General features: G+C 48.2%; 1 protein-coding gene across 1 annotated transcript; it reads right to left on the bottom strand.

Moving 5' to 3' along the window:
• Positions 1-565: 565 nt before the first annotated feature.
• LOC109743616 (dehydrin DHN3-like) lies at positions 566-1,067 on the bottom strand. Its single transcript, XM_020302707.4, has one exon. It carries the CDS (start codon positions 999-1,001, stop codon positions 720-722), a length of 282 nt encoding a protein of 93 aa, XP_020158296.1. The 5' UTR covers positions 1,002-1,067; the 3' UTR covers positions 566-719.
• Between the last annotated feature and the right edge of the window lie 18,655 nt (positions 1,068-19,722).

Below are 19,722 nucleotides of genomic sequence, written 5' to 3'. Positions count from 1 at the left end.
AAATCTGGTCAAACTGTGGTCAAACAATGGTCAAACTAATTATTCCAGAAATATTAGTGTTACTAAATAATTATTGTTTTTTAAAACAATAGTTTCAAACTCAAACAGTGAAATGTGTCACTTCATGCTCAAGCTAAATTTCTGAGGGTTAATAGAATTGACATCCTACTATTGTCAGGAAAACAACAAGTGCAGACTTGGAAACGAGGGAGAATAGAACCCGGAAGTTAAGCGTGCTCAGGCTGGAGTAGTGAGAGGATGGGTGACCGTCCGGGAAGTTTGATGATTTGGAATGATGAGGGGTGATTAGAGATTAGAGGATAAATTGAGCAGTGATGAGGGGTGGCGATTAGAGATTAGAGGTTAAAATAATTCAGAAATTTGAAAATTAAAAAAAAATTAAAAAAATTCGTAAAAAAACCAGGTTTAGGGGGGCTAAAACCCTAAACCTGCGGAGGAGGCCTTTAGTCCCGGTTAGCCATGAGAACCGGGACTAAAGGTCCTCCGCCCCGACGGACCCCTGGCGCCCACGTGGACGGGCCTGAAATTTGCACGACATAGAGTGTAAACTGCAAACACATGTCCGTGAAAACTTAATCCAAAGATACATTCGCTCCTCCAACGACCAAGTGAGCTAGGTGAACTAGACTCGATCAGTTCATAATTCATATACGGTGGAGTATTATTCTTCAAAGGTGGCGGCCGTGGGCAGACCGAGCTTAGTGCTGTCCAGGCAGCTTCTCCTTCACCTTGTCCATGAGACTCTTCTTCTCGCCGGTGCCGTGTGCCCCAGTGCCAGTCGTTCCGGTATGCCCCTGCTGCCCATGGGTGCCGCCGGTGGCCGTGGTGTCATGCATCTCCGTGCCGGTCATTCCAGTGTGTCCCTGCTGCGCGTGGGGGCCAGCGGTCTGCTGGTGGTCACCTTGGCCACCGGGGAGCTTTTCCTTGATGTTCTCCATGATGCCCTTCTTCTCGCCGGTGCCGTGTCCCTGGTGCTCCATCTTGCGTTGAACTTGTCACTCGAAATCTACTAGTGTTGCTGTTTACTTGTCTTCTCTTGGTTGTGTGAAGCAGGTGGTTGGGTAAAGCAGGTGCAGCATGAGGCACTATTTATAGGCCGTTCGAGGGTGGACGAAGCTCCAGATGTGCTCTCGTGAGTGGATGGGCAGGTGAGTGCCGACTAGCCCATAAAGAGGGGTGATCAGATGGACGAATCGCCGCGGCAGGGCGCTACGTGTGGTCGCATCAGTGGTCGGCAGGTGGCTGCCGACTAGAGGAGCCCGGGCCTCTGAAGGCAAGGCAGTGGGCGCGTCCCGGTCGCCACGTCCCAACCTCATTCATCCTCATCCGGGAAGAAGATGAGTTCCCCAAAACCATCTGATCCTTCTTTTTCTCTAGCAAAAAATGGTATTGTCTGCCTAAGAAGATGATACTAGATTGAAAGTGTCGGCATGCAACGACAAGGAAAATATACAGATGAAGCATATGAGAGGGTAAGGGCATTGATTCAAAAGAGTTTTATAGGATTTTAGACGATCTAGATCCTAGGTATTTTCCTATGTTGGCTATTGCATTCATAGGACTGATATGCTAGGTACTTTTTTTAGGGGATATGCTTGGTAATTTTCCTTAGAATTCATTTGCACTTTACTTTTTGGAGAAAAATGTGCACCCACTAAAATATCTTTATAGAGTTTCATTTGCTTGGAGCAGGTGGGTCAGATGGAAGAATCGCCGAGGCAGGGCGCTACGTGTGCTCGCATGGGTGGATCGGCAGGTGGCTGCCGACCAGAGGGAAGAAGACAATTCCCCAAAAACATCTGATGGTTCTTCTTTTCGTTTGCAAAAAAAGGTATTGCTTACTAGAAGATAGCAGATCGAAAGTGTCGGCATGTGACGACAACGAAAGTAAGTAGACGAAGCATATGAAAGGTTAAGGGGTTTGATCATTCTATGTTGGCTGTTTGATTCATGGTATTGAAATGTTTAGGGCATCCCCGACCCGCAAACATCACGCATATGTCTGGATCATGGAAGTCATCCAACGCGGACTTATATTGGTCCGCTAGATGGTCCAGACGTGTTTTGTCTCGCAAACTAGAGACAAAAATGGGACTTTGCGGGAGTCCGGACCCCTACTAAGCCGGCTTCTGACAAACCACTCCTCCCTCGTCCGTGTGCGGCCCCGCCTGAAACGGTCAGCTAGTGAGTGGCCGCATTCATGCCCGGCAAAAACGGACACGACCGCTCACTTGCGACGGCATTGAAGTGGCGCGCCAGCCGAGAGACCGCCGCCCGCGCCACTTCCCAGTGCAGGAAACTGCTATGCGTTCAAACGACATGACGGCCGTCCATCTGCCGTCCGCACTGATGGTACGCGGTTGCCAAGCCGTCTCCACCGACGCCATCTGTCCGTCCCTCTGCCGCCCACCATTGATATATAAACTGCTGCCCCAACCATAGCCGCAGTCATCTGCCTCTAACCCTCTCCGCACCACTCCCGACCAAGGATTCCTCCGCCGTCAAAGCTCTCTGGAAAGGGCTGACGCTGGACCAGAAGAAGGAGATGGCCGCCATTGCTACCGGCTGGCAGGTCAGCAGGGAGCCGAAGGAGGACGACGACGTCCCAATGGAGGACGCCTCCACGATGAGCCAGCGCCACCCTCCTCCTCCTCCGCGCCACCCTCGCCGGTTCATTGCACCATGACCATCGGCGAGGCCGGCCCGTGCCCATTACATGGACATGGTGCGGGAGGAGCAGTTCAGGGAGGCACAGGCCGACGACGCCTACAACCACCAACTCCTCCAGGAGCACCTGTAGGCGGAGGAGCACCTCGCCGCCGGCAGGGCGATCACGCGGGACGCGGACCCGACAGAGCAGGAGGCATTGCTCGACTCTTACCGCTCCGCCTGCGAGACCCGCCTCGCCCGCTGGTGGTACCGCCAGCGGATGGTGGAGGTGGCGGCCGCCTACAAGGAGAGTGTCGAGGCGGGTGAGGTGGTGTACGGCGAGTCCGACGAGGAGGGGGAGGATATCGCCGGCTCCACCGAGGCCATGCCCCGCCGCCATGACCACGAAGCCGACACGTCCGCGGGTGCTGCCAGCAGCGAGGAAGAGTAGTGCACGGTAGGTTGTCGCTGCTGTGGTCCCAAGAAGGCCACTGCTCCTCCCCTCCCTTCAACGCCAAGCTTGGTGGGTCGGCCGATTAGTCGCTTGGCTGCGACGTGGAGGTCGACAGGATCAGTTCCCGGGCCTTCGGAAGTGGAGTTGGAGAGCGCCGAGGCAGAACTGGAGACGGTGAAGCTTTAGTTCTCGGGGCTCATGAACGGACACGGGGACCGAGCGTTGTCGATCATTTAGTTTAGGTTTAGAATAGAACTACGTGTGAAATGTAATGAAATTTGTCATATTTATATAAAATTCGGCATGTTTATATGAAATCCGGCCGTGTTTATATGAAATCCGGACTTGTTCGAACGAATTTCGTCCGTTAGATCGAATTGTTGTTAAAAGGTATGCAGCTATGGCTGGATGGCGGTCTCCCACATCCGTGTCCATAGACGGGAGGAAATTTGCGGGTCGCCGTTGGAGATGCCCTTGATAAGTTTCCTTAGAATTCATTTGCAATTTATTTTGAAGAAAAATGTGCATCCACTCAAATCACTTTGTATAATTCATTTGCTTTATAGTGATATCAAACTCTTTTATCCGAAATCCTGTAGTTTTCTAATCCGATAGGATTCAAGAGGACATGTCACTAAAATCCTTCGTATTTTTATTCCTCGTTTTGAGAAAAGATACCCTAATTTGGCGCCCCATCCTAGCAACTCACCTGTACAACCGGCTCCTTCCTTCCTCTCTTGCCGTCCCTGTAGGACATAGTCAGGCAAAACACGTGCGATGGTAGGATTTTTTCCATGCCGTGCCATGCGGGATGTGCTGGGGCTGGCGCATGATCTGGTGTAGTGTTCGTTGGTGTCGCGAGGTGCTTCCACCGATGACGCGGCGGTTCGAATCCCATGCATGGTAGCGTGGGGCCGGCATGGAGGTGAGCACCAGAGCGGATGTGCGTTGGAGCTGCGTGCAAGAGGCGGACCGACCAACGGCCGAGCTCGATCATGGACGGCGCGGCTGCTCCAGGTCTTCCAACTTTCAAAATTTTGACAATCGTAATTTGAACTTTTGAAAAACATTTTCAAAAGTTTCACTTTCAAAATTTGATCTTTTAGAATACTTCGAACTTGCAAAATTTAGAACTTCAAAAAGTCTTTCAAAAATTTGAAATTATAGAATTTTGCAAAATTTCCCAAAAAATAGAAAATTTACATCCTATGTGGGACCCACAATGTGATTTTGTTGTGGGAAAACTTGTGTGGCCATACTTGTCGATTACTACCTACACATGTCTGAGCACATGATAGACTCACGAGGCGCGTCTAAGGGCAACTCTAGCAGAGTTGCCATAATAACTTTCAATAATTATGATTTTGGCCAAAAAAGGCACTCTAGCATGGTCATCATATTGTTGGGAATCGTAGTATAGAAAGAAAAAAACCCTGCGAAAAAAACCAGGATCATTATGAAGACATACATACAAGGTTAGATCTGATATTTACCAACAGCGAGTTGGAGTGGAAAAAAGAGTTTGTGAGGATCGTGTTCTTGAAGTCCCACAAATAGATCCCTCAAACAAGAACCGAACGTACGGCCCCTCTGTGCATTGCACACGTTCGACACCAGAGATCCGGTAGTGCTTCCTCGTGTAGGGCTTGACGATGCCGGAATAGAAAACGAGGGAGGAGCAACCCTTCGCGAGAAGAGCTATGGTGGAGAACTAGAGAGGGGGGCACCCCAGATCGCGAGAGAACTTGTGTCTCAATAGGGGGCGCCCCCATGGGTATATATAGGTGGAGGGGCGAGGCCGACTTGGAGGAGGGGGCTTCCCCTTGTGACGACGGCCAAGGGGGTGGCGCCCCACCACTCCCTAGCTTCGGGGGCAAGGCTAAAGGGGGGAACTGTCAGGGTTACGATCCTGACAATGAGTACTAGCGGTACGAATAAGGGGCAGAGCCTAGCTACGGCGCAGGTGTAACACTCGGTGTTTAACGAGTTCAGGCCCCTCTCCGAAGAGGTAAAATCCCTACGTCACGTGCCCGGAGGCTTGCTCTGATTTGATGGATATGGTTACAAAAGGTGCTCGTGCCTGGCTATGGAGGGGGGTGCGGCTTATATAGAGTGCGCTGCAGCCCATGTCTCCCACACAGCCGAGGCATTAAATGGTACTTAGTGCTACAGTTACAGGTTCTAATGAGCCTCTAATACGTCAGTTATGGGTAACGGTAGCCTTGACTCTTGTTAAAGGATGACTTAGGATTCCTCGACCGTTGCAATTCCCACGACGCCCTCTTGCTTTCTTTGTCCGAGTGACGGTCCATCAGCCGAGTGTCGTGCGGTCGTCCGAGTGCCGTCGAGCTGTCCGAGTGGACTCCTCGAGGTGAGCATCCGAATGTTGGCATGGTCCAGGGACCTACCTGCAATGGTGATGGGCCCCATGTGGGTCCCAAATGATGGGTCCTTGACCCTACCAGTAATAGGTGACCACATCATTAGCCCCCGAATCGGTTGGGATTTCGTAGGACGAACAAGCCGATCTTTCGGTTGAATCCGAGTGTCGCGGGAGCATCCGGAATGTGTTTCCAAGTCAGGCTTGTCGTTCCTTGGATGAAAACACAACGGATTCCGGACTACAGGTTTACCCAGATGACCAGGTGTTATTAATCATCGAGAAAATCCTGCTGGCATTCATTTGGTCTATCGGAGGAGATAGACTTGGGGCCCGAGTGTGGGCATGCCATTACAACTCGAGTGGCGATGCCGGCTTGTGGTCTGATTCTCTGGAGAGGTGCCACTGCTTATCCCAGGGGAATGCCAGCGCAGGCCTTCTACGAGTCCAGATTTACCAGTCATGCCTCTTTGAGCCTACTAACACTACCAAAAAAAGACACATCCGTGACATTTTGGGCCGAACGAAAAAAAATTCTGTCATACTTATGACACTTCTATGACGATAATTGTGACAAAACCAGGTATCATCATAGATGTGGTGGGGTACTACCTCTATGACAAAAAACCATGACAGAAAATGGGCTTTTCGTCCTCGGCGGGCCGGAGACGCAGCTGCATGACGTTCTTTGGGCCATCCATGACGGAAAAACCATGGTAGAAGCGAGGGCGAGGAAAATATCGAGGAGTTCCCGGTTACGGTGGGTGGTCGGGGCCGGGCGATGCGCGTTTATCTCGTACAGGTACACGCGTGGGTGCGAGGCGTTGGGCTCTAACTGAACCCGAGCGAGGCGTTCACCTACTGAACCCGAGCGATTTCACTACAGGCTGCGCGTTACTGAACCCGAGCGATCGATTGATGGTTGTTAACTGAACCCGATCGAGCGATTCCTTCATTCGCTACAGCTGCTAACTGAAGCCGATCGAACACTGCTGCCTCCTTCCCTTGATGAACAGTGAGCGTTGTTGGGGGGTTTGGATGAACAGTTCCCGGTGGGGGGTTGGATGAACAAGACCCCGTGGTAGTAGAGGCCGTTGCCGTTGGATGAACAGGACCCCGATCGATCGAGCCGGTGGAGGGGTGGATGAACAGGACCCCGTGGAGGGCTGGATGAACAGGACGTCCCCGTGGAGGGCTGGTTGAACAGTAGCCGGTGGAGGGCTGGATGAACAGTAGCCCGTGGAGGGGTGGTTGAACAGGACCCCGTGGAGAGGGTTGGTTGAACAGTAGCCGGTGGAGGAGCGCGCGGTGGAGGCTGGATGAACAGGAGCCCGTGGATGAACAGTCGCAGGTGGAGGCTGGAGGAGGTCGACGGTGGATGAACAGTAGCCCGTGGAGGCTGGAGGAGGTCGACGGTGGAGATGAACAGTATCCCGTGGAGTCCCCTTTTGCGGTACGCCACACCCCCCCCGATGAACAGGACCCCCGTTTCAACTGTAGCGCTCCAACACAAGTCCGTTTACTCCGTTTTGCGGTACGCCACACCCCTCCCGGTCAACAGGACCCCGTTTCGACCGTAGGAGGTCCAACCGAAGTCCGTTTCCTCCATTTTGCGGTATGCCAGACCCCTCCCGATTAACAGGATCCCGTTTCGACCATGGCCGGTCGAACACAAGGCCGTTTCCTCCGTTCTGCGGTACGCCATGCCTCGTTTCCATCGGCTGTTCCATCCAAGTCGGGTGGCTCCCGATGAACAGCACGCGTTCCGTTGCCTCCCGATGAACACGACACATTCTGTTGCCTCCCCATGAACACGACGATGATGCAGTTTCTCCGTTCCGACCTAGCCATGTACACGAGCCCTGGCAGTACGTATGCGCGAGTAGGCGTTCGAGACCCCACCCGTATATGTACGTACGTGGCCGTATTTACATTCTTGCACCCTGGCCTCTGTACATACGTGTACATGCTACGTGCGTGCCTCTACTACGACACGTGCCGTTCCTTGCACGGCCACGGTTCATTGCTGCAGCCTGTAGACAGACCGATCGTATGTACATACACGTTCGCGACCAGAATGACAACGCTACATACGCTTCGACCGGGTGGGTCCCGACTGTCAGGCACATCCTTGCGTGCGAAGATGTAGATGGTGGGTCCCAGCAGTCAGGGGGAAACATTTTTTTGTGAAATACGGTGGCCCGTCCGGTGGGTCCATCCTATCAGGTGGAGGAATCATTATTTTGCGCGTAATAAGGAGGTACTTCCTTGCTGCGGCCGAGGACCCCGCTGTCAGCCTCTCCACGTACAGTACTCTTTCGATCGAAGTCGTTCGTTGACCACGTTAACCACGCCGCGCCGAAAGCAACAGGGCGGTGGATGACGACGAGGCCTAGGAAGGGGATGACGCGGAGCCGGGGTAGACGCGGCAGTGGATGCCCACGCGGAGGGAGTACGTGGGTTGACTGCTTCGGCTGCGGTGTGAGGCTGCCGTCGCCGGAGAATAACAGGAGGTGTGGGTGAGTATAGAGGGATGGCATGGCTGCGGTGGCAGCACAGCCGGACACGGGAGGCAGGAGCAGGCGGCACAGCCGACGCTTGTTTGGCGGCTGGAGCAAGAAGACCAGAGGTTGAAGAAGCACTACGACCGTTGGATGGACATCGTATGGTCACTGGAGCTAGAATCGTTCATATTGACTAAGTTGACAAAGCCCTCCGTCCCCGTCATCTTAGTAGGCCCACAAGTCAGCCTCCCACAATGGGGGGTCCTAGCTAGCAGGGGGAGTATTCGTTTTTTGTGCGTAATAAGGAGGCACTTCCTTGTGTGCGAAGATATACCTGGTGGGTCCGAGCTGACAGCAGGGGAACGTTTTTTTCAAGAAATACACAGGCCCTTCTGGTGGGTCCCAACTGTCAGGTGGAGGAATCATTATTTTGCGCGTAATAAGGAGGCATTTCCTTGTGTAGACCCCTACTGTCAGCCTCTTCCGATGGCTATTGTTTGTTGACCATGTTGACCTCGCCGCGCCGAGAGCACAAACGCGGTGGACGAGGGCGAGGCCCAGGAAGGGAACGACCCGGAGCCGGCAAAGCCACCGCAGCGGATGCCCACGCAGAGGGGTGTACGAGCGCTGACTGGTCGGCTGCGGGGTGAGGCTGACGTCGCCGGAAAATAACAGGATGTGCGGGTGGGTAGAGGGATGGCCTAGCGGCAGCACAGCCAGCCACGGGAGGACGGAGCAGCCAGTCCCGTCGGTGCTGGTTTGGGCAGCTGGAGCAGGAAGATCAGAGATTGAAGAAGCACGGCGGCCGTTGGATGGACATCCAACAGTCACTGCTCTTTTTGTTGACTAAGTTGACAAAGCCTTGTGTACGCGTCAAAAAAAATTTAGGCCAGTGTCATCGTCAACCTAGTAGGCCCAGAAGTCAGCCTCCAAATCTGTGGAAAACAACATACAACCCATTAGCCATTATTTTCAATAATTTACAGCCCATTTGCTAATTCTTAAGGATATTTGAAGCCCATATTCTTTTTATTAGCATTACAGACCATATATTCTGGGCACTGCTAAAAAATTCAACGAAATTTTGCATATTTCGGTTGGGTCCGAACTCTTTTCGTCACAAAATTTTGAGTCGCGTTAAAAATAATTTTTTAAAAATTATATCAAAAAAATTCTCCGCAAAAAAGAATGAAATTTAAAATCTTAACTAGCAAGATGCACGTGCGTTGCATGGAACATGAAGATGCATTTGTATGAGTAGTTTATCTCGTGGGAGAAAAGATGATATATTAATGTAATTGCCAGTTGGCTTTGGTTTTTATAAGAGTAGAGAGTAGAGAAATCTAGAAAAAATGTTATTTTAATGTAATTGCCGGTTGGCTTTGGTTTAAAATTTTAAAGCCCATTTCTTACAACTTATAGCCCATTTTCTGGGGAAGCCAATTTCTTACTACTTACATCCCTCCCTCCTCGTCTTGAAAGATTTGCTGCCCAGCAGGGCTGAGAAAAGCAAGTAGGCCTCGGTTTTGGTATTCTCCAAAAAAAGAACTGGGCTAGCCATTTTCAGAAAGAAAAAAGATATCAACTGGGCTGGTCATGTGCTTAAATAAAAGCGTAAGCGTGGCCTAAACGGGCCACAGCCCCCACGCAGTGCGCAGTTGAGCTCCGTCTCTGAAACTAAAAAACAACTGGGCGAGCTGCTGGGCCCTGGTGTTATCCGCTCGTTGTGTAATTTTAACAAATCCGCCGCTGCGTCGGCCTATGCATCACCGGTGTGAGATGAGACATCGATGACTTGTACTGGCGACATGCCGCCGTTGGTGGACTCCGCGTCCCCCTTGCTGAAGTCGACCGCGTCCTCGTCCTCGTCCTCGGCGCCGCCCTCAAGGTTGTAGTACTCGTAGTAGTGGCTGCGCCAGAGCTCGCGTTGGTACTCCACCGCCGATTCCTCGACGGACAGACTCTTCTCTACCTCGACCTCGGCCACGCGCAACTCCTCCTCCCAGCGCTCCTCGATATCCGCCGCCTCCTGCATCTCCAGCTCCCGCTCGGCGACCTCATGAGGAAGCAGGTGCACCATGGCCACCGCCGCCTTTTCAGACGTGGGTTGCATGCTGGAGTCCGATGTGGCCTGAAATATCTTGGCGTGTGCATCCTCAATCTTGGCGTGGATGGCCTCGACCCGGGCCAGGGTGACATCGGCGGCACGGACGGCAGCTCGAGTGCTCTCGACGTTTGCAGCCACCGTCGCAGCAGCAGCTGCAGCCGTCTCGGCTTCTGCAGCTGCCCTGTCGGCTGCCGCAGACGCCCTCTCGGTGGAAGCGACCGCGCTCAATGCGGATGCGGCGGCACTCTCGGCGTAGGCGGCGCTCGGGGGGGGGGGGGGGGACGCGGCCATCGTACGGGCCTTCACGAAGCATTTCCACGGCGTCATCTTTGCAAGAAGGGGGTGCGGGAATGGGGATTGGGATTCGTGGATTCGGGGGTTGCCGGCACTGGAGTAGACGAGCCGACGAAGCTTAAGGAGGGAGACTTAAATAGACCCAGATATTTTCATCGCAAACGGTTTCTAGAAAACAACTGCGTGTGATATTGTACATATTTTTTATTAGCTGTGAAAAACGAATTTGGACTAAAGTGGCAACGGATGGTGTTTTAAATGAACGAGAAATTTTGTAGTACTAATACAATTGTCATGTCAAATTTTGGAAAATTTCAGGGGTCATTTGACCTTTTAAGACATTTAAGTGATTTTCTAGCAGTGAGGAATTAGGAGGAAGTATTTTTTGGCTTGTAATAACGAGGCACCTGCTTGCGTAATGCAATGACCCTGGTGGGTCCCTACTGTCAGCCTCTCCACGTACAATTATCTCCTGATTCCTCTTGGTTGTTGACCATGTTGACAACGCCAGATGGCGGCGGGCACAGCGAGCGAACCAAGGCTGAGAACGACGGCGAGGCCTCGGACGGGAACGAACAGCAGTCGTGGAAGATGCGGCAGTGTAGTGGTAGGTGGAGGGGAGTACGAGGGCAACAACATGCAACTCAAGCTTACAAACGGTACAAAAAGCCGAAGGATTAATTGTTCCTCAAATTTTTAGACAAAACCCAAATTGAACATGGCAGTAACATCTAACCCAACCACTCTTTTTCGCAGTCACAAACAAATGGATCGGTCTGATCCATAAAATCAACATCCTGTGCAAAAAAAATTATTTCAGGATGACTACAACTTGTTGCAAATAGAAGCCGAGCACGTTTAGAAGCCCATTTGTCCACCTGAAACTTCTTTTTTTGCTGTCCAATGTGTCCGTCCGTGAGAAATCTCTTGCGGTAAAACTTAAGCCTCATGGAAAATAGTAACCTCGCATTCAACAGGAAGAATGTGACAAAGCTTCTGTTTGCCTGGTTGGATGCATATCTTTCCATTGTTATTGTCCTCAAACGAATGTCGTGAGAACAGAAAAAATCCTGGTGCTTATTACGCCACCGATTGGTTATACATTTCTCTCCATGTGGTCGCAGTACCAAAGTAGACATGAAGATTGAAAATAGTTAAGGTCTGAAAAAAGAGTATGTCGAAAGAGCGACAACTGAACTATTAATTCTAGTACAATATATACGGGCTTTCAATGTGCATGAAATCATCACCTCTATATATAAATTCTCCAGAGATCGAAAGCATCACAGCAAGCCAATAATTATGTTCAGATCAAAACTAGACATTCCGATATATAAGATGTTGACAGAATCCAGCAGCATTGATAGGCTATCCATGGACGAACTCTTCATTGAGCATATAACATAATATTTGTACCCAAAGTGTACTCCTAGATGATATAAAACTTATGCGCACAAATGAAAAATGCAGCTTATGATTACTAATGTGTAGATGATAATATACGGTACCTGAAAAAGTGAGGAGCCAAAAACCAACTTCCTATGATCATTAAATGGATCACGAATTACACCCAAGGTCTCCAGTTTGGGCGTAGAGACGATAGTTATTTGCGAAGGTTTATAACAATTATCAAGGAGCAACCTTTGAAATGAAGGGGCATCTTCGATGATGAGCTGCTGTCCTTCAAAACAAATTCCAATGCTTTTAAGGTGAGGCGACTTTATTTGGAGACAACAGATAGGGATTTCTATTCCCATAACAATCAGCAAGCGCTCCAGGGCAGGGCAACCGGAGTGGATGTTGTTGTGCAGTGAGGCCTCCGACAGATAAACCACCACAAGCAAAAGTTTTTTTAGCAGTGGGAGTCGAAGCATTTGTACCAGATCGTCTACTAGATGGCACTAGGCGAAGGTGGCGGTGTGGAGAGTGGAGGAAAACCCCGAGATGGACAACGGTGGTGTGGGCACGAATTCTTGGTGTGTTCGTGGTATGAAACTTTCATGGTAATGGTAGAACTCAAACTGCTGGAGTTTTCCGAATTCAGGGGATGTCAGCCAAGTGTCCACCGTGCCGGGTGTAGACAGCAGGTAGCGTGTCGGGATGTAGAGGCATTGAACGGGGCCCTGCTGGTGAGAGGAAACGATGGCTCTGAGGAGATCAAATTTAGTAAGGACATATATCTGACGACAATCGAGATTGAGGGGCGCGGTGCGCCATAGAGGGGGCCACCGAGTTGAGAGGACTTGTGTGTGGCAGCAATCCCTGGTGGGGAGAAGCGAGATGATCTCATCAAGGATCACGTCCGGGAGATCGCTGATGCGGTCCATCGGAGATTCTACCGGTTCCTCAGATCCGGGTGGGGGGGGGGGGGGTCGCCACTTCTCCCCACGATGCCAGGTGCAGGATCTACAACCGGCATTGCCGCTGGCGGGAGCCTCATCTTCTTGGCGCTGCGGCCAGCCGACTCCATTTTCCGTGTGGGCGTCGTGCCGAGCTCACGGGTTTGAGCAGAGTAGCCAGAGATGAGCCTAGTGGCAGTGCGAGTGGGGAAGAAGGAGGGCTGGGGTTTTCTGTAGGAGTGGAAGAAGAGGAGCAGGCATTTTCTGTACGAGTGAGGAAGAAGGTGAGCGGGGGTTTTCTAGAAGAGTGAGGAAGATGGGGAGCGGGGGGAATTGGGGCGAGACAGAAGCGTAAGTGGAAGCGAGGAGGAAGGAGGGTTTTCCTCGGATCACCCCCTCTTCAAGAAATATGGGCTTCTCCTTGCAAAAAACAAAAAAAAATGGGCTTAAGATGGATAGGCTTTTCTATCGGCCACCCGTCTTTCGTACTGGAGGGCCTTGTGCTAGAGGCAGCCCGAGACACTCTCCAGCCTATTGCCCATTCGAAAGAAAAAAAGAGATGCCTCCAGCTTATGGCTACTCATCGGTAACCTTTCTCAACTTGGCATCCACCAAATTAGAGGATGCGGTACTGGATGCCGACACTCACACTGGTCGCGTAGCGCGGCAAAGTGAGGTGTCAAATAACAGGCCTACAATATACTTACTAGATTGTGAAGGTTCACAGGCTAGTCAACATTCACATTAAACCAATCTTCAGAAGATACGGTATGCATACTAACATTTAGAAGAACAAAAGTTCAGCATGTTTATGCATCTCAATGATTCACCATACTATAACCAATACAAAGCTGTGAGAAGGTGTGGAAATAAAGAAAATCGGTCGATGCTTCTCTGAGCAAAGGGCCTTCCTGCGCACGCATCAATTTCCTGGGCATGCTTGTTTCTTCTCAATGTTGCGAGCACTTTGAGCATGTTGGCAACTCCACAGCTAGCTAGCTTCCTCATCTTGCAATTGATGCTGACACATTTGCAGCAAACACATGAGGCAATAGAGATGACTCAACATGAGTCCATATTGTGCAGTTCCCCTGAAATCATCTTCATTGTCCTGAATCTGAAAAGATAGGAAAACAATAGCTATACTTAAACGGTGTTGCAAAACAGTAGCACATATCAATCGTTCGGCGTGCCAAAACATGATCATCTGGGCGAAGGGGACACTGACCTGCCGGAGGAAGATTATATAATTTCATATGTTCGTGGTTGATTTCCACCTTCGGCTGCACTGCTTGTTCGCTACTCCACACATGACAGGATCGTTCCGCACTACAATCAGCAAGTCAATGTACGAATAAGCTTATTTCATCTTGCGGTGGACATTGTACCTAGTTACGAATGTAGGAATACCTGGAGCACCATGAGGTTAGCTGGCAGCAGGTAGATGCAGCCATACAAGTTTTTTGCGGTGCTAGCAAAATTGAGGTTTGTATCCCTTCCCGTTATGAGAATTCTTCTTGAAGTTGGTAGAATGTGACGGCTTGTTCTTTGCATCAAACTTGCCTTTCCCCTGAGATTTATTCTTGTTGTTTTGGGGCTGGTTGGGCTGGAAGTTCTTCTCGTGTACCATGTGGGCACTAGAAGCTCCCTCAGCGACCCGAGCACGTGTGTCTTTTGCTCTCACCTTCTCTTCAAAATGAAGAGTGCTAATTGTTGGGGAACGTAGTAATTTCAAAATTTTCCTACGTACACGCAAGATCATGGTGATGCATAGCAACGAGAGGGGAGAGTGTTGTCTACGTACCCTCATAGACCGTAAGCGGAAGCGTTTATCAATGCGGTTGATGTAGTCGTACACCTTCACGACCCGTCCCGATAAAGTACCGAACGTACGGCACCTCCGCGTTCAGCACATGTTCAGCTGGATGACGTCCTCACCTTCTTGATCCAGCAAGAGGGGCGAAGTAGTAGATGAGTTCCGACAGCACGACGGCGTGGTGACGGTGTCGGTGAAGAACAATCTCCGCAGGGCTTCACCTAAGCACTATGAAAACTATGACGGAGTATAAACTAGAGGGGACGGGGTTGCCGGCAAACGGCTTGGTGTTTCTTGATGTGTCTTGGGTGCTAGCCCTACCCCTCTATTTATATGTTGAGCCTCGGGGTCGAAACCTGGAGTAAAAGCCTCCACAAAGTCGGTTTCACCCGAAAGGCAAGAGTCCTTCTCGGACTCCAGGGCCAGACGCCAGGGTTCCCGGCGTCTGGCCCCTGGACTCCACGAAACTTCCTTTTGCGCTTTCCAAAAACCTTGTGGGCTTTCCCCTTTGGCCCAAATAAAGTGTTCTCGTACCCAAACATTTCGGGAAACATCCGGAACCCCTTCCAGTGAATTCCGGAACCCTTCCGGAGACCAAACACTATTATCCCATATATCAAACTTTATCTCCGGACCATTCTGGAGTTCCTCTTCATGTCCGTGATCTTATCCGGAACTCCGAACAACATTCAGTTACCAACATACATAACTCATAAATACTATATCGTCAACGAACGTTAAGTGTGCAAACCCTACGGGTTCGAGAACTATGTAGACATGACCGAGACACTTCTCTGGTCAATAACCAATAGCGGAACCTGGATGCCCAAATTGGCTCCTACATATTCTACGAAGATCTTTATCGGTCGAATCGCATAACAACATACGTTATTCCCTTTGTCATCGGTATGTTACTTGCCCGAGATTTGATCGTCGGTATCTCAATACCTAGTTCAATCTCGTTACCGGCAAGTCTCTTTACTCGTTCCGTAATGCATCATCCCGCAACTAACTCATTAGTTACATTGCTTACAAGGCTTATAGTGATGTGCATTACCGAGAGGGCCCAGAGATACCTCTCCGACAATCAGAGTGACAAATCCTAATCTCGATCTATGCCAACTCAACAAGTACCATTGGAGACACCTGTAGAGCACCTTTATAATCACCCAGTTACATTGTGACGTTTGGTAGCACACAAAGTGTTCCTCTGGTATTTGGGAGTTGCATAATCTCATAGTCATAGGAACATGTATAAGTCATGAAGAAAGCAATAGCAACATACTAAACGATCAAATGCTAAGCTAACGGAATGGGTCAAGTCAATCACATCATTCTCTAATGATGTGATCCCATTAATGAAATGACAACTCATGTCTATGGCTAGGAAACTTAACCATCTTTGATTCAACGAGCTAGTCAAGTAGTGGCATACTAGTGACACTCTGTTTTTCTATGTATTCACACATGTACTAAGTTTCCGGTTAATACAATTCTAGCATGAATAATAAACATTTATCATGATATAAGGAAATATAAATAACAACTTTATTATTGCCTCTAGGGCATATTTCCTTCAGTCTCCCACTTGCACTAGAGTCAATAATCTAGTTCACATCGCCATGTGATTTAATGCCAATAGTTCACATCACCATGTGATTAACACCCATAGTTCACATTGTCATGTGACCAAAACCCAAAGGGTTTACTAGAGTCAATAATCTAGTTCACATTGCTATGTGATTAACACCCATAGAGTACTAAGGTGTGATCATGTTTTGCTTGTGAGAGAAGTTTAGTCAACGGGTCTGCCACATTCATGGCCGTATGTATTTTGCAAATATTCTATGTCTACAATGCTCTGCGCGGAGCTACTCTAGATAAATGCTCCCACTTTGAATATGTATCCAGATTGAGACTCAGAGTCATCTAGATCGGTGTCAAAGTGTGCATCGACGTAACTTTTACAACGAACTCTTTATCACCTCCATAACCGAGAAATATTTCCTTAGTCCTCTAAGGATAATTTTGACCAATGTCCAGTGATCTACTCCTAGATCACTATTGCACTCCCTTGCCAAACTCAGGGCAGGGTATACAATAGATCTGGTACATAGCATAACATACTTTATAGAACCTATGACTGAGGCATAGGGAATGACTTTTCATTCTCTTTCTATTTTCTGCTGTGGTCGGGTTTTGAGTCTTACTCAACTTCACACCTAGCAACACAGGCAAGAACTCATTCTTTGACTGTTCCATTTTGAAGTACTTCAAAATCTTGTCAAGGTATGTACTCATTGAAAAAACTTATCAAGCGTCTTGATCTATCTCTATAGATCTTGATGCTCAATATGTAAGCAGCTTCACCAAGGTCTTTCTTTGAAAAACTCCTTTCAAATACTACTTTATGCTTTTCAGAAAATTCTACATTATTTCCGATCAACAATATGTCATTCACATATACTTATCAGAAAGGCTGTAGTGCTCCCACTCACTTTTGTAAATACAGGCTTCACCGTAAGTCTGTATAAAACTATATGCTTTGATCAACTTATCAAAGCGTATATTCCAACTCCGAGATGGTTGCACCAGTCCATAGATGGATCGCTGGAGCTTTGCACACTTCGTTAGCAGCTTTAGGATTGACAAATCCTTCTGGTTGCATCATATACAACTCTTCTTTTAAGAAATCCATTAAGGAATGCAGGTTTGACATCCATTTGCCAAATTTCATAAAATGCGGCAATTGCTAACATGATTCGGACAGACTTTTAAGCATCGATACAAGTGAGAAAATCTCATTGTATTCAACATCTTGAACTTGTCGAAAATATTTTGCGATAATTCGAGCTTTGTAGATAGTAACACTACTATCAGCGTCCGTCTTCCTCTTGAAGATCCATTTATTTTCTATTGCTTGCCAATCATCAGGCAATTCAACCAAAGTCCACACTTTGTTCTCATACATGGATCACATCTCAGATTTCATGGCCTCAAGCCATTTTGCGGAATCCGGGCTCATCATCGCTTCCTCATAGTTCGTAGGTTCGTCATGGTCTAGTAACATGACCTACGGAACAGGATTACCGTACCACTCTGGTGCGGATCATACTCTGGTTGACCTACGAGGTTCAGTAGTAACTTGATCTGATGTTACATGATCATCATCATTAACTTCCTCACTAATTGGTGTAGAAGTCACAGGAACAGATTTCTGTGATGTACTACTTTCCAATAAGGGAGCAGGTACAGTTACCTCATCAAGTTCTACTTTCCTCCCACTCACTTCTTCCGAGAGAAACTCCTTCTCTAGAAAGGATCCATTCTTAGCAACAAATATTTTGCCTTCGGATCTGTGATTAGAAGGTGTACCCAACAATCTCCTTTGGGTATCCTATGAAGACGTATTTCTCTGATTTGGGTTCGAGCTTATGAGGTTAAAACTTTTTCACATAAGCATCGCAACTCCAAACTTTAAGAAACGACAGCTTAGGTTTCTCGCCAAACCACAGTTCATACGGTGTCATCTCCACGGATTTAGATGTTGCCCTATTTAACGTGAATGTAGTTGTCTCTAATGCATAACCCCAAAGCGATAGTGGTAGATCGGTAAGAGACATCATAGATCGCACCATATCTAATAAACTACGATTATGACGTTGAGACATACCATTACACTGTGGTGTTCGGCGTGAGTAGTGAACCTATTTCACATTGTTTTAACTGAAGGCCAAACTCGTTTAACTCAAATATTTTATTTCTGCGATCATATCGTAGAAACTTTTATTTTCTTATTACGATAATTCTCTACTTCACTCTAAAATTCTTTTAACTTTTCAAATGTTTCAGACTTGTATTTCATCAAGTAGATATACCCATATCTTCTCAAATCATCTGTGAAGGTCAGAAAATAACGATACCCGCCGCGAGCCTCAACACTCATCGGACCGCATACATCAGTATGTATTATTTCCAATAAGTCAGTTGCTCGCTCCATTGTTCCGGAGAACAGAGTTTTAGTCATCTTGCCCGTGAGGCATGGTTCGCAAGCATCAAGTGATTCATAATCACGTGATTCCAAAAGCCCATCAGCATGGAGTTTCTTCATGCGCTTTACACCAATATGACCTAAACGGCAGTGCCACGAATAAGTTGCACTATCATTATTAACTTTACATCTTTTGGCTTCAATATTATGAATATGTGTATCACTACGATCGAGATCCAACAAACCATTTTCATTGGGTGTATTACCATAGAAGGTTTTATTCATGTAAACAGAACAACAATTATTCTCTAATTTAAATGAATAACTGTATTGCAATAAACTTGATCAAATCATATTCATGCTCAACGCAAACACCAAATAACATTTATTTAGGTTCAACACTAATCCCGAAAGTATAGGGAGTGTGCGATGATGATCATATCAATCTTGAAACTACTTCCAACACACATCGTCACTTCACCCTTAACTAGTTTCTGTTCATTCTGCAACTCCCGTTTCGAGTTACTACTCTTAGAAACCGAACCAGTATCAAATACCGAGGGGTTGCTATAAACACTAGTAAAGTACACATCAATAACATGTATATCAAATATACCTTTGTTCACTTTGCCATCCTTCTTATCCGCCAAATACTTGGGGTAGTTCCGCTTCCAGTGACCAGTCCCTTTGCAGTAGAAGCACTTAGTCTCAGGCTTACGTCCAGACTTGGGCTTCTTCACTTGAGCAGCAACTTGCTTGCCGTTTTTCTTGAAGTTCCCCATCTTCCCTTTGCCCTTTTTCTTGAAACTAGTGATCTTGTCAACCATCAACACTTGATGGTTTTCTTTGATTTCTACCTTCGCCGATTTTAGCATCACGAAGAGCTTGGGAATTGTTTTCATCATCCCTTGCATATTATAGTTCATCACGAAGTTCTAGTAACTTGGTGATAGTGACTAGAGAACTTTGTCAATTACTATCTTATCTGGAAGATTAACTTCCACTTGATTCAAGCAAATTGTAGTAGTCAGACAATCTGAGCACATGCTCACTGGTTGATCTATTCTTCTCCATCTTGTAGGCAAAGTACTGTCAGAGGTCTCATACCTCTCGACACGGGCATGAGTATGAAATACCAATTTCAGCTCTTGGAACATCTTATATGCT

Source organism: Aegilops tauschii, chromosome 6 (genome assembly GCF_002575655.3).
Source record: "Aegilops tauschii subsp. strangulata cultivar AL8/78 chromosome 6, Aet v6.0, whole genome shotgun sequence".
In the NCBI taxonomy this organism is placed as follows: domain Eukaryota; kingdom Viridiplantae; phylum Streptophyta; class Magnoliopsida; order Poales; family Poaceae; genus Aegilops; species Aegilops tauschii.
This window is presented reverse-complemented; position numbering and strand designations above follow the sequence as displayed.

Bases quoted from the DNA above. Each gene is read 5' to 3' on its own strand.
- LOC109743616 (XM_020302707.4), bottom strand. From the start codon at position 1,001: ATGGAGCACCAGGGACACGGCACCGGCGAGAAGAAGGGCATCATGGAG.